We start from the raw sequence: 15,156 nt of genomic DNA, 5'->3' as shown, positions 1-15,156 counted from the left end.
GGCGTTAATCCACACTTTACCACTCTTGACCCAGGTGCTAAATGGGTACCCGGTAGGATGTGAAAGTCATTGTAGCTTGTCCATATTGTGTGCGCCTCACAGGCGACTGGAATACTCCCCGAGTGGAGGATGTGCACACATTGTGTGCCACTCGAATTCTTTGGCCGTGACTAAATCAAAACAACATATCTAGGGTTTGTTTTTCGCTTTTCAACATAATATTAGTTTGTCGTCCACAGACGGTTACGGCATTGGTGTAAACATATCTCGGGGTTAATTTTTAGTTACAGGCTTCTCGTGGTTTATTGTTTAGGGAGCAGCCTCTTACATCACCATGGAGTAGCGGTTCAGCCAGTGTACTATTACTATGTAGATCGGGGTTTGAATCCTGTCCCATAAAATTTCCTTTGTCAGGACCACGTTTGTTATAATCCAGGAGTCAAATGATTTACCCGGTATAGATGCAAAAACCACTGTGTTGATATTTTTACGCTTAAAATTGAATTGATGACCGAATTCGTCAAATGGAGTTGAAACTGTGCACTTAATGTGTATATTTGTTTAACCAGTCGTTCCTAATATTTTATATTACCGCGTTATGCGTTTCATATCTTAGAGTTTTGTCTTCCATTTCTCTATTCTTCCTCTTCAGGTGCATTAAGATGCTACAAATGTGATACCGAATCTTCATGTCAGTCACCTGAGCAGAAGACCTGTGACGATGACTTTGACGCATGTGTACTAAAGACAACATGGAAAGGTAAACTAGTTTGTCATATTCAGTGTAGATGTGCATGATGTAGGCACTATGGAATCTATTGTACAGGGACCGCGGAACGATTTTCAAAGTGTGTGGGGGGGGGGCTGACCATGCCAAATATCACAATCACATGGTAATTTTTACGTTTTTGATTTGGAAAAAAAGTGGGGGCTGAAGCCCCCCCCCCCCCCGCGTATCCGCGGCCCCTGTTGTATACGGTGGTAAATGCAAAAAAAATAGTCAGTAGCCACGTCCTTGAGTATAAAATTTAAGGTACAAGCATACGAATTGTTCCATAAAATATACAGGGAGAATTCAATACAATGTTAAACTTCTCACCGAAAAAATGGAAACTGAACGATTTGTTGCACACTTCGGGTGGATTTCTTTTAATATCACCAAAATGATATTAGTGGTCTAGCAGTATTATCTTTTCGATTTTCGAGCATCATTTTATCCCCGATTCCAAAATCACGCGGGTAGGGATTATGACCCACCCCAGTGGCGTACCGTGGGTCACGGCATTGGGGGGGCACCAGCAAAAATTTTGAGTCACTTCGTGAGCGCGCGAAGCGCGCCCAGTTGCCAGGTATACTGACCTAACAGAGACATTTTAAGGACAGTGCCATAAACGGATATTCAGACCTAAATAGGGACATTATAATCAGTCTTTTGTAACCATGATACGTACCTGTCTCGCTAAATAATGCGAGCGCGAAGTGCGAGCTGAAATTTTTTTAAATATTGACTCTCCAAACAGGAAGATTTTAAGGACCTTTTAGGAATCCATTAAGAGTATACACATCTCACCATAGTCATCTAATGCGATTGCCCATAAGCGCTTGCTTATTTTGTTAGAATTACATCTAAACATGCACATAAAGCACTTGTAATCATGATTAACATACCCATCTCACTAATCAAATCTTGCGAGCGCGAAGCGCGAGCTGAAAATTTAGGAAATTCAGACCTGAAGGGGGGCTTTTGTAGGAATTCACGAAGACCATACGTAGTTCACTAACCACGAGTGCGAAGCGCGAGCTGAAAATTTTTGATATTCAGATCAAAGGGACATTTAAGGACTGATTCTACGAATTCATGGAGAGCAGACATATTACACAAAGCCACTACTGCGAACGTAAGCACGGACAAGAAATGATTTATATTAAGACCTTAAATGGGGCCATCACTTTTAAGTAGTCATGAAAAAGAAGCACACTATTGTACATAAAACAATAATAACTCGAAGTGCGAGGAAATCCATTTGGCAGTTTGTTGTATATTGACTGAAAACGGGAGGTTTTATAGTATAACAGGATTATATATCTCGGTAAATAGACAATGCGAGCACCAGGAACAATGAAGACATAGGCCCTATGCAAATTATGTCTCATAAAGTTATGAAAAGAAATGTTTCTTATGTAATATATGATATAATATTAAATTATAATGAACAATAATGTCTTCTTTTCCACTACGTTTCTCTCCCTTCCTCTTTTTCTCCTTTTCCCTTTTTTTTTTTTTTTTTTGGTCAGCCGATTGGGGGGGCACGTGCCCCCCATGCCCCCCGTAGTTACGCCACTGACCCACCCCTCTCTCTCCACTGGGGGAAGTGGGAATGCTAATTACACTCTCACTCCAACACACACTCCACACTGACACCCTTACTCACATACCCACACAAATCGTCACGCACATTTGGGATTGCTTGTACACTCTCATCCCCACACACTCCACACTGACACCCTTACTCATATACAACATAAATCCTCACGCACTTTTGGGACTGCTAGTACACTCCCACCCCATATTTACTCCACACTGACACCCTTACTCACATACCCACACAAATCCTCACGCACTTTTTGGATTGCTAGTACACTCCTACCCCCACACACACATTTCACACCGACACCCTCACTCACATACACAAACACAAATCCTCACGCACTTTGGGATTGCTAGTAAACTCTCATACCCACACACTCCACACTGAAACCCTCACTCATATACCCACACTAATCATCATGCTCTTTACGGACTGCTAGTACACTCCACACCGACACCCTCACTCACATACACACACAATCCTCACGCACTTTTGAGGAAAGGAATTATTCACATTTATATCAGTCTGATCTTAAAAGTAGTGAATATTTCCCACTTTCCCTTATAATGACGTTATGCAAAAATTATTTGCGCTGTTGCTCCATTCCCTCGTTTTCATTTAACCTCAGTTATTTAAAATTCTGTCTATACCACAGATTACTACACATGTTGTCATTCAGACATTATATCCGACTATGAGAAGTGGTCACAATCACTCATTCTCAAAACCTGAAATTGCATCGAACCATTTAATATGGTTACTAAAACCTTTAACTACAGTATATAATAAATCTAAACATGCCTTTCGACAGTCAATCGATCGGCAAAGTTTCATCAGTGAGCGTAATTTCCTTAGAAAAATGATGTCTTGTGCCAAGAAAGATTACATCAAGCAGAAGGTTGGTGATTGCAATGGTGGTCAGAGGCAGCTTTTTCGACTTGTAGATAATCTTCTTGGTAGATCGAAATCCATTGCATTGCCCTCGGATGTAAGAGATATCGGAAAGCGTTTCAGTGTCTTTTTCCAAGAAAAAGTTCGCAATATAAGAGAACCGATTATTGGATTGGCTTCCTCTACCAGGATGTATGAAATACCTCCTGAGCATCAATGGACAGGATTTTAGCTAGCTTCAAGTGCTGAAATAGTAAAGATCATCAAATCATCACAAAGCAAATCTTGTGCTCTCGATCCAGTACCTACTTGTATGGTGAAGAAAGCACCAAATGTGTTTGCAGAGATGATATTGACTTTAATAAATTCTTCCTTGTCATCTGCTACAGTGCCAGAATGCTTCATGGTTGCTCTTGTTTCTCCAATTCTAAAGAAGAGCACCCTTGATCCTGACTGTCTAATTAACTATAGACTCATCTCTCAGATATCATTTGTCTCTAAGGTTCTGGAGAAAGTTGTAGCTCACCGCCTCTGTACCTACCTAAAAGACAGTTGTCTATCTGAAGACTTGCAGTCAGCCTACAAGCCTTGCCACAGTGTTGAAACTGCCTAATTAAAGTGACAAATGGTATCTTAACAGCTGTAGACAAAAAGCAGATGGTGCTTCTTGTCCTTCTTGATTTTTCAGCAGCGTTTGACACTGTCGATCACGAGTTACTACTGACAAGAATGTCTGACCTCTTTGGAATAACTGGTGATGTTATTAAATGGTTTCAGTCATAACTGCTGGCGAGATCACAGCAGGTAGCAGTTGGGGATACCACATCCGAGAAATACATCATAGATTGTGGTGTGCCGCAGGAATCTGTGCTAGGACCGGTGCTGTTTACTATGTACTCAACCCCTCTTGGAGACACTGCTTGGCATCACGACATGAAGTACCATCTCTACGCAGACGACACTCAAGTTTATGTGGCTTTCAATCAAGCCATTGACCAAAATAATGCATACCTTCGCATTCAGAACTATGTGAAGGATATGCAAACATGGATGGAGAGAAATTTCTTGAAACTGAAAAATTAGAAAACCAATCTTCTCCTCATTGGTTCACGTCACTGGCACTCCACTTTCGACCTGCAAGAACTTACAATAAACGGAAATGTTCTGCCTGTTTCTAATACTGTTCGAGATTTGGGCGTAATTTTTGACAAGTCTTTGAACATGGATTCACATATTTCGTCTACCTGCAAATTTAGTGCTTTCTATCACTTGCGATCTTCCACATCTACCACCCTTGTGATTCCGCGTAGCAGGACCAACCATTATGGAGATCGGGCTTTTGGCTATGTGGCCCCAGTTATGTGGAATAGACTGCCAAGTACTATAAGGAATATGAACACTCTTAAGACATTCCAATCAAGTGTCAATATTACCTATTTTTACAATCATATTAGTGAAGGCCATGTTTTTTCCTCGTATGAATGTTATGTTTCATGATTTTAATTGTGATTATCTCCAATGTTTTTGTTTATTTAATATGTAGCACCTTGAGTAATGATCAATTAGAAATTGCTCATTAGAAATACTTATCATTATAATTATTATTATTAAGTAACATTTAAGTTAGTGGCACCAATCAGGGATGTATGGGGAAATGTATTTCCAACCCTTTTGGAGGGGAAGTGGATGGCCTCTTTTGACCTTTTTTGGGGGAGGGGTGCTCCTTCTAACGAGGCCTTCCGGGTTCGCCACTGTGATTAATGTTGCCACTTTTCCAACATCCTATTGGTAATATTATCATTAAAATGACAGGGCCTAATGGCTTCCGGAAAAAGAACATTTGAGATTCAAAGACCAATCTTCTCTGTCTCTTTAGGTGATTTATACAGAGAAATGGCGATGTACCGTTACTGCGGCTACGCTTCGGAATGCCCACGGACATCCCCAGACAGGACACCTAGCTGCAACCAAACAGAGGACACACTCACATGTACAATGTGCTGTCAAGATGCGGACTTCTGCAACAATGGTGGAGAAGGAAAGATACTTCGACCGCCACCATACCCACCCGTACCCACTCCATTGGTGAAACGATTAGCAGAAAACGTGTGCACGCCCGAGGGCGAGTCGCCCACGTGCGCGACGTCTATGTCGTGGACAGGTGGGAATTGCTCTCATTGGTATTTTCTTTTTCTTAAAGGGATAGGTGTATTCGTCATGTTTGAAGGAATTAAGTTTCACTAATTAGAACCTACCAACAAGAATGACTAAAAACCGGGCGTACCCGGCAACAGCTGCCCCCCCCCCCCCATAATAATAATAGTAACATTAATAAACAATGATATGTTATTAAATTGAAGTAAAGAAAGATCAAGAGGATGTATATAGAATTGAAACAAAGAAGTGGTGTTTTTTCGGTATCACTTGACTTTGTTTGTCAAACATAAACGATCTTATTACTCACTTGATTATTTATTCGTAAATTTTCAAACAAGTGCACTTTGTCCTAAACCCGGTCCCCTCAATTTGTTTTTCACATTGTAGGCCCTAAAGTATACATTGTTTTGTGTTCACAAAAGTCTGCAAATCACATGGATTTCTTTTTCTGATCTCAAGGTGCACTCACAGATAGCAAGGGGATTTTTTAAGTTTGCATTAACAATTTGAAGATAATTTATTAAGGTACTAGTTATCATAATACATTACATCTCCTTCTGATCTCATTTATACTTTTTTATATATTTTATCGTCTTTCTTTTGTTTTTCTTTCTGTTCTTTTAAATTTTCCGTCTGTCGGTAAATCTCTCTACCCACCAATCTCTCTTTCTTTCCATCTTTCTTCCTCTTTGTCTGTTTGTTTGTCTATCTGTCATTCTTTCTCTCGTTATTTTTCTCTTTTTGTGTTCTTTCCTTCTTTATCCCTTTATGTCATTTTATTCTTTTTCTCCATCTCGTTCTTTCTCTTCTTCAGAAGAGAGCACGGTCGTCAATGTACTGGCCGTATGCGGAGAGCCCGCCACCAACGATGTACCATACACACTAACAAGTAGTGACAATGTTTGTACGAACAATAACGAAGACGATACGGGATTCTGCGTTACATGCTGTACTGATGGAAAATGCTCAGGCTCTACGTCAACTAGCCAATCAGCGATACCTTTACTCATTCTCGCCTGCTCATTGGTCAGATGGCTCTTTATATCATGACACCATTGTGACGTACTTGTAATATTTAATGATAAAACTCATGTGGAACCACCGATATTTTCAACGCTTTCGTATAACTGATGTTTCATATTGATATAGCAGTCTCATTTTTACTCTTCATCAAAGGACTTGCTCAAAGTATTGTACGCCGTTGACAAACTGAATGGAAGATAAAAAGGTTGTCAAATACAAGTTTTTGGTGATCATTTGGAATTCGTCAAATTTAGCTTTAACTCGCATATCGAATATCATTCTTTGGAGGAGCCAGGATGCAGGCCTACCCTAAAATATTGTTAAAAATATATATATATATATATATGGATAAATCTATGAATATGATAAATCTTACTAGAATATTCGGAACTGTGGGGGTGCCCAGATAAATACCCTTCTTGATTCTTTAGACGGAGTGCAGTCTGTTGCAAACGCGTGGAACTATAAAGGCCCGGTCACACCGCCAGAACTTTGTTGGACCGTTCCTTGAACGGTAGGGAGGGCCGAATATCGACAACGCTCGTCACCGTGCACAAAATGGGAAAAAGATAGAAAACATAGGCGTTGCCTTAGCGGTGCACCACTGAAGCGGGCAAACCAAAGTTCATCTCCGAAATGGATCGCTGCTTGAACGCCCGACACCGTTCCAGCAATCCCGTGTCCGCTCGTAAAACGCTTACAACCGCTCCACAAAAGTTTGTGCATCGTTTAATCACCGCCTGGGCAAAGCAGTGGTGGTCCAGCGTTCAATATTTCTGCGTTGGCCTAGCGGAACCAAGTGCCACGAAGTACGTCTAGCGGTGCCAAACTTTGACTGGGCGTTGTTGGAGCGGTGGTGAAGTTTGCCGGAGCGGAAAACTGCCCGTTCCTCACTGCTCGCAATATTTTGTGCAGCTCCAAACTTTCGGAGCGACCATCATGCAGCAGTGGCATAGCGTATATACGGCGTTGCCTTAACGGGGACCAACTTCTGTTAAACTGTGGTGAACGGTAACGAGCGGTAATGATTTTTTTTTCACCGCTCCAGGAACGCTCCAACAAAGTTCTGGCTGTGTTACCAGACCTCTATCGTCTTTTAATGCAGCTCTACTCTTAATTTGTTAGTTATTGATTTTATAGCAAGTACTGTGAAGTATAATTTTTCGAGTGTATTCGTGCTGAGGTAACGACAAATATGACGATGCAGTTGACTTGATGATTATGACGGTGACGATGATGGTGGTGATGACGAGGATGACTATGATGATGGTGATGATGATGCTGCTGCTGATGATGATGATGATTATGGCGGTTGTGGTGAAGGTGATAGTGGTGGAGGTGGTGATGATAATAATTTCGCTGGTGGTATAGTGATTATGATGACAATGAAGATGATGAGGATGGTGGTGGTGATGATGATGGTGGTGGTGGTATTGGTCGTCGTGGTGGTGACGAGGATGATAATGATGGAGATGATGAAGATTATGCCGATGATGACGGTGATCTTGATATTAATAGAGTAAGAAAGATTTTTTTAGATGTTTGGCGATGATCGTGACATCGCATAGTGTATAATAGAGAAAATATTATGCTGCCAGTCTTTACGTTGTATGGCTGAATTAGATAGAAATTTATATTATACATAAATATGCAAATAAGAAAGCGTTGTTTGAAAAATGTGTTCGACTTACTATGAATTAAATGCTATCCTCTGTATTAACACGGTGATGGCAATGGCTGATTATAAAACAATAATAATTTGTACGATGTTAAGTGTTAATGGAAACGCGGTAAAGATAAATAACCCCATTTTAATCTGGGTGATGTATAGGTGTATGATATATTCATATATGTATATTGGTCAAAAATTGCTGTTACCTACCGACAATTAAAATCGCTGTGCTATTTCTATATGCTTATAATTTTTACGCCAACACTATTTTCTCGTTATCGCGGTGTTATGTGAAAACATTTCTTTCCAAGCAGTATCAGTTTTTATATATGAAATGAAAACGGAGAACAGAGCAATAATACGTTTGTGTAAATTTAAATTATAGACATGGGAATACAAAAGAATATAACCAAACTAGTACAATAAGACATGCGCGGGATTCTGATGATTTGCAAATATAATTTTTTTTAACCAGTGAGTTTTTATTAAAAAAACGGCTGGTGTTTTATCATTGTATTTTTTCAATGATTACTTCAGACAACATCGTCATCATTTGTAAGGTCGATCAGTTGCACAGGGAGTGTTTGTTTCACATGTACTAGGTTAGTAATGAATTAGAGGATTAGATATCATATACCATTGTATATAAACAGAATATTTATACCTACGACTTTGTATATAATTTTTATACTGGTGATAAAATCATGAATAGTTATGGATAAACATGATATAGATCGTGATGTATTAAAACGGCATGTATTACTTTGAAATTTTGCTACAAGAATAGAATAAATATAATAATCAAGATTGAGTTTAGGTATGATTATTTTGCGTGTGTGTTTTGATGATAAAGGAAGTAGGGAAAATACTCCTGAGAAGACCAGTGCCTTTTTGCATAACGTGCGGCAGAGTAAAAAAAAATATTTTTGAGTTTCACATGTTAAGAATAGTCGTTTTTCCTGCCTGGTGTTCAAAACCCAAACTTAAAATTCTTAAATGCAGAATATCCGAGTTTCATCGCTTTAGTGTGGAATGGGAGTTTTATGGTCACTCCATTCTACACCCGTTCCAACACACACAAGCACACACCCTCAGCACCTGCACACATGACGATAAATGCATACTGTTAACTCCCAGAAGAGGGCTCGCAACCTCCAGTAGATTATTTCAATCAACCTTTCCAGCTTTTACTCATTTATTAATCACAGCTTTTGCTCATTCCATCCATCAATCTAATTTCATTCATGGCTTGCACTGCTTCAACCAAAGAGAGAATTAAATGCAAAATTGTACAACTCAATCAAACGGCGACATCGCCTGCATGTGTAATCTGACAAGTCATTATTTTTGTATTTCATTCTCTCATTCATTCATAATCGGGTGTGAATCTATTACAATGATTCGACTACTTTCCTGATGATTATTATCTGATACAATTCTTAGAACATTCAATACGAAAGTTTCCTTCAGTTTGAAATTGTCCGTTAGTCAATGTAACAATCCCTCAATTCTTTTCCATTTTTTATCACTGCCTCCATCAACCTCCACGTTCACCTTTCCCTACAAAATACATATCTCAATCTGTCGATATACTGGGGACAACAAATGACCACCAAATTTTTATCAAAGCAACTTAAACCAGAGACAAAACAAGTATCTCAATCAATTAAAACAGAATGCATTGATTCGATTTTCTCAATTTACTTAAGTGATAAAAGTTAACCCCCACCCCACATTCTGTGTACAGTTTCTTTTCCCCCAAAGTATGCTCTCCTTAGAATACGTTTACAAATTTACAATGAATTGAAAACACTCAGAAAACAGCTCCACGTTCCAATGCATACGACATAATAAGATCACAAACCATTATAAAAAGAATTCAAATTAGACATTATACGTCTTTATTATCTGCCAATGTACAGTTCAAAATTCAAGGTAGCATTTCCAAGGTGATATGAATTTTAAATCAAAGAAGATTTGAACTCAACTGTCACGGTAAACACTCTGAGAAATAAATCTTCAACTTCACTCCTTTACAGATGAAATCTCAAAGTATAGGAGCACCTTGAAAGGTGCGACTTTATATCTCTGGTGCACAGTTACACACAGATGTAAATGTACAAAGTTGCACTTCTGTACTTTTGCACCTGTATTGGTGCTCATTGAGTGACATTGGTAAGCAGCTTTAAAGGTGCTATGGTGGATTGTATTTTTTTCAGAGCGTCGGATCGGATATATTCATATGGACTGATTTGGATTTCTGCTTCAAACGATAATGAAGTTCAGAGACTTACCCAATGACCACCCCCCCCCCCCATCATGCGAGATGATCAAACAGGTGTGAGAAATCAATTTTGACAAGTACTACAACTTAAATTAGATTTAAATAAGTATAATGGTTATTATCATTATCATGATTTGTGAGTTCTCTCGAGCCCCACAGATGTCTGTACATTTTGGAAACCTTTTATAACTTTTACGTTTTTTGTAATAATATACAAAAAGGTTCAATGGAAGAAAATATTGTCCATATATAATTTTTGTGACATGGAGAGGAATGTGTTGACAGCTAAATTTACTGGTAACAGAATTGCCCAAAAAATATATATATATATATAAATAAAATATACAATCGCCCTGCAGCACATCCAAGATACTTTTTCAAAATGCATTCCAGCTGCACAATCATAGAATATGAATTTTATTTGATAGAAATTAAAAAAGGTAGTTATGTTTGCAAATTGGGGTATATCTGATTATGTGCTAGTTGATGTCACAGTCACAAATCTGGGTATCTTGGGTAACTTGATGAGATAATACACCAGACAGTGGTCTCTAAAAATAACCCCAGAATTTTCGGCAGGATTTGCTTGCTCATTGTTATCAGAGAGCCTACAGTTGAAACGTAATTTTTTACCACATTACCATTATCAGCATATGCAATTCTATCCAATTAGGTTATCACATATCTTAGATACAGCCATATGAATTACACAGAAGCTAAATTCCTAGGTATAACATAATGGTTGTTGGAAGTTGGTATATCGTTACTAACTTTGCATTAGTGCGAGTAATCTTTGACATGCACTACAAAACGACTTTAGTCACATCAACAAGATACTTATATCATGTGGATATCCAACACACCCATGGGACATAGAGCAAAGACCAGAATAAGAATGAAAACCTCGCAAAAGGAAAGGAGAAAAAAGTCCAAAATAAGATCCTTCCTTTTGTGAACCGTATATCAAAATATTTTAAACTCAAGCGAGCATTCCAAGAGGATACCAGCGTTGCTTTCAGGGATCCTAACACACTCCAAATAGTAGGCAAGTCCATCCAGTTAACCAATTAATGTAGGAGAAAGGTTCAGAAATGCAAGCTAGAAAACTCACTGAGACTAAAAAAAAATAGAGCCAGAACATGTTAAAGCCCCATATGCAATGAACAATGTAAATCCTATTAACCTGAAATGGGAGGCTTTCCGGGAATAAATTCAGGCAAGCTCCTGAAGGTTGGGTATTGTATATGATACTTTCACAGATTGTAACTGTGATTACATAAGGGGAAGCAGGTAGAGCTCTCAATGAGCATTAGATAAAAGAACATCAGATTCAGTATCCCATTCTGTTCTGAGCCAACACACCCTCAACACAAGACAAAATATTGTATGGGATGATGCTCTGATGATTGACATTGAAAGCAACCTTTGACAAAGAAAGTTGATTGAAAGAGTCTATTTTGATCAGATGTATAGGATTAGGCAATACTGACTATTATTAGGCTGTGGGTGTTCTTTTGTCAGAAATCTTTGTTCCAGTGATCGATCACAAGACAGCAGCAGCATAAGGGAAACCACTTGATCAATTGGTATAAGAAAGTCAACAGGAACAGACATATGCTTGCCCACCAAATCCTAAAGGCCTTGTCACACCGCTCGAGCGTTGTTGGAGTGGTCGTGGAGCGGAGAGAAAAAATCATCACCGCTCGCTACTGTTCACCATTTTTGATTTCGATTGTATTTTTGTTTTCGATTTTTTCTCCAATTTTGTGAGTGAAATTCGACCCTCTCTCCCTACCGCTCCAACAACGCTCGGGCAGTGTGACAAGGCTTAAGTATAAATACCATATCAGGGCGCGTTGCATAAAACCTCGTTCACATTTGCTCCACGGCGAGTCGAAAACAGCCGTTTTAACATTTTTTGTACCAGCTAAATTATAGGTGGTTTGAATAAAAGTAAATAGAATGGCTGTTTTTGACTCGCCGTACGGCCGCCGTAGAGCAAATGTGAGGGAGGTATAAGTTACCATTATGGTATCTTTGCCATCCAATGGTAACTTGCATGGAATCCTTGATTCTGATTGGCTGATGGTCATCGTTACCATGGTAGTTGGCATTGGATGGATGGCAGTTACCATAAAGCAACTTTTATGCCATGGGGCCCAAATGACCATCCCCTGCCCATGAGAATATTCTGCAGAAAACTTAAAAAGTATACGCTGAATGTGTAATAAAATAACTTGCTAAATACTTCCATATAATGTACGTGTACATTGAATTTATCAAGGTTAATGTGTATGGAAATATGTTTAACAAAGAACAACCAACATTTTATACACACCACAATAAAATAAACAGCAAAACAGTACAAACGATTACCATGTGATAACATATGTATGTTTTGAAAGACATGGGTGTATTAATTGCATATTTTGCATACCAGTAATTTCAAGATTTTTTTTCATTGTATGGAATAACAAAAAAACATCTTTACAGCATTTCAAATTTGTTACTTCATACTGGCAGTATAATCGTGAAATACACCATTCGGCATTAATATACAATAATAATCATATAATAGTAATAATAACAGCAATAAAACATATAACAAAAGTAATATTAACAAGAATTATAATCGACACATTTATTTTGAATAATCTATTAGGGAAGATGTTTATTGCATCAACAGAAAAAAAAATTAATACTGCATTTAGCATAGATGCCATTTAGGGGCAATAATACATCACCAAATTATACAGTAGTTTGGCTCAAACAAAGAACCTACCTATTCACTGATCAATCATCAAATATTAAATGCTTCACTTCCAATGGCAGTTTAACAGTTTGAAATAAACAATATCCACACAAAAGTACAGCTAGGTTAGTGGGCAAGCTCTTTATTTGCACTGCATGATCCATCTTACAAAGAGTTACTATTGATCCAATCGATCGTAACTCTATGGAAATCAGTGTCATAATTTTTTCTACAGGATATTTGTAAAATGTTCTTTGTAAACAAAGAAGAACATACCAAATTGTCAAGAAATCAATGAATTTATGGATATACATTCATATATAGAACCAATTTAGAACTAACATGCATTTCATACGTTGACTTTGCTGACTTTGCATAGTTTGGATTGGTCGGACAATTGCAACTCTTTGTAAGACGCAGCCCCGTATTGATAACGGAGTAAGCCGTCGCAGACTTGACAGCAAATCCCATTCCCTGTCCCACCATAACCAATCCGATAGTCAGATTCTATTTCTCCCTATGAACAAGGTAGCTACACTATGGCACTGTGATTTATGTGGAGTTTAGGTCAGGAGAGGGTTGCCTCAGACCTATGGGGCTGGTATGTCGCCTTGCGCGAAGATCTCTGTAACTACCATGAAAATATGGAGTGGGAATACATGGTACACTGCAGTTTAACAACTGCTGAAAAGCATTCTCATTTGGCGATGTGTGACTGCTCCTTTACATGTAAAGTTGTTGATGCTTTTAGGGGTTTAAAATGGATTGGAATAATTGGTAGTTTTGGCATGCCTTGATTTTCACAGATATTTTTTGTGAACTTGAGAATATTGGTCAGGAAATAAAACCTTTTGTTTCTCAACATTCATAAACTAAACTTAATACTGACACTGTTAAATATCAGTGAAACAAGTATGTACACATGATATACTTCAATATAGTGCTATACAACAATAAAACTTCAAACATTGCACTGAAAAAACAAAAACAAACAGCAAGAAACCAACAATAAGGAAATGAAGAAATACTTCATATCAATTGGTGCTTTTTAATAAGGAAAGCACACCAACTGGCAACAATTGATTTGAACAAGATTTTTTTTAAATTAAGATCAATATTTCAAGGTAATTTTTAGTGACTTACCCACTTTGGACGGATAATTACAAATATTACAAAGTTTAACAAAAACATCAATACTACAATTTGTTAAATAATTTGAGCCCGAAAAGCCGAAATATCAGCTTCAAATCATGCGGTTCAAAAAGCAAGTGTTTAAGATATCAGATAACCTTTAAAAATGATTTTTAGAGATTTAGAGATATTCAGTCGATGATTTTGTTGACAATTGGCCTTCATTTATAAGGTTTTAGCATAAAAAAATGACCAAAATATACTATCCTACCAAGGAGGCTTGTGCGATAATACACAACAAGGCATACAGTATACAGACCATGCGTAAGCTATTGTTGCATTTTACTTCCATCAAAGCAATGATTTTGAGACAAAATTTGAGATTATCGTTAGTAAGGGAAGCTAAGCAACATCAGCCGCGTAAGGCCGGGTACCAGTGGAGTGAGGTGCCGCTGACATGGCTGGGCTCGAATCATGAGAATAGGAAATCATTCATTTCAAATGTCATATGTTCTTTCACTTGCTGATAATGTCCAAATAATTCAGGGTGGGGGTGATGACCATCCCAATTAATTCAGGGTTAATGCCTATAGTTAATTTTTTGAGAAATTACTCCTCTTAATTTCCATTTCTTCACATAATATTCATCTTCCACAAAGACATAAAACCCTAAAATTAATCACCTTGGATACGGTCATGCTGCTCCTGCTAAAATAAGATGAGTGTTATGGCATCAATTATAACATAAATTGAATATTCACTTTCTTGAAAATTATAATAAATCCAAATATAATACAAAATAAAACTTGAATGGAATCTGGAAGATTTAGAACCAGTAGAATTATCAGTGAAGCATATGGCAAAAGGCACTGTAATA

At 38.0% G+C, this 15,156-nt stretch overlaps 1 protein-coding gene across 1 annotated transcript; it reads left to right on the top strand.

Annotated features, from left to right (window-relative positions):
* Nucleotides 1-593: 593 nt before the first annotated feature.
* LOC121426319 lies at nucleotides 594-8,975 on the top strand. The gene is made up of 3 exons (XM_041622579.1): nucleotides 594-760; nucleotides 5,137-5,421; nucleotides 6,232-8,975. Exons 2-3 carry the CDS (start codon nucleotides 5,154-5,156, stop codon nucleotides 6,465-6,467), a joined length of 504 nt encoding a protein of 167 aa, XP_041478513.1. The 5' UTR covers nucleotides 594-760; nucleotides 5,137-5,153; the 3' UTR covers nucleotides 6,468-8,975.
* The last annotated feature ends 6,181 nt before the right edge of the window (nucleotides 8,976-15,156 follow it).

The sequence above is a fragment of the Lytechinus variegatus genome, chromosome 1 (genome assembly GCF_018143015.1).
Source record: "Lytechinus variegatus isolate NC3 chromosome 1, Lvar_3.0, whole genome shotgun sequence".
NCBI lineage: Eukaryota > Metazoa > Echinodermata > Echinoidea > Temnopleuroida > Toxopneustidae > Lytechinus > Lytechinus variegatus.
Note: the sequence above shows the minus strand (reverse complement) of the source record. Positions and strands in the feature narration are given on the sequence as shown.

What these genes read in the sequence shown, in the direction of transcription:
- LOC121426319 (XM_041622579.1), top strand. Translation starts at nt 5,154, where the DNA reads ATGGCGATGTACCGTTACTGCGGCTACGCTTCGGAATGCCCACGGACA. An exon ending in GACGTCTATGTCGTGGACAG is followed by an intron (nt 5,422 to 6,231) that starts GTGGGAATTGCT and finishes TCTCTTCTTCAG; the next exon opens with AAGAGAGCACGGTCGTCAAT.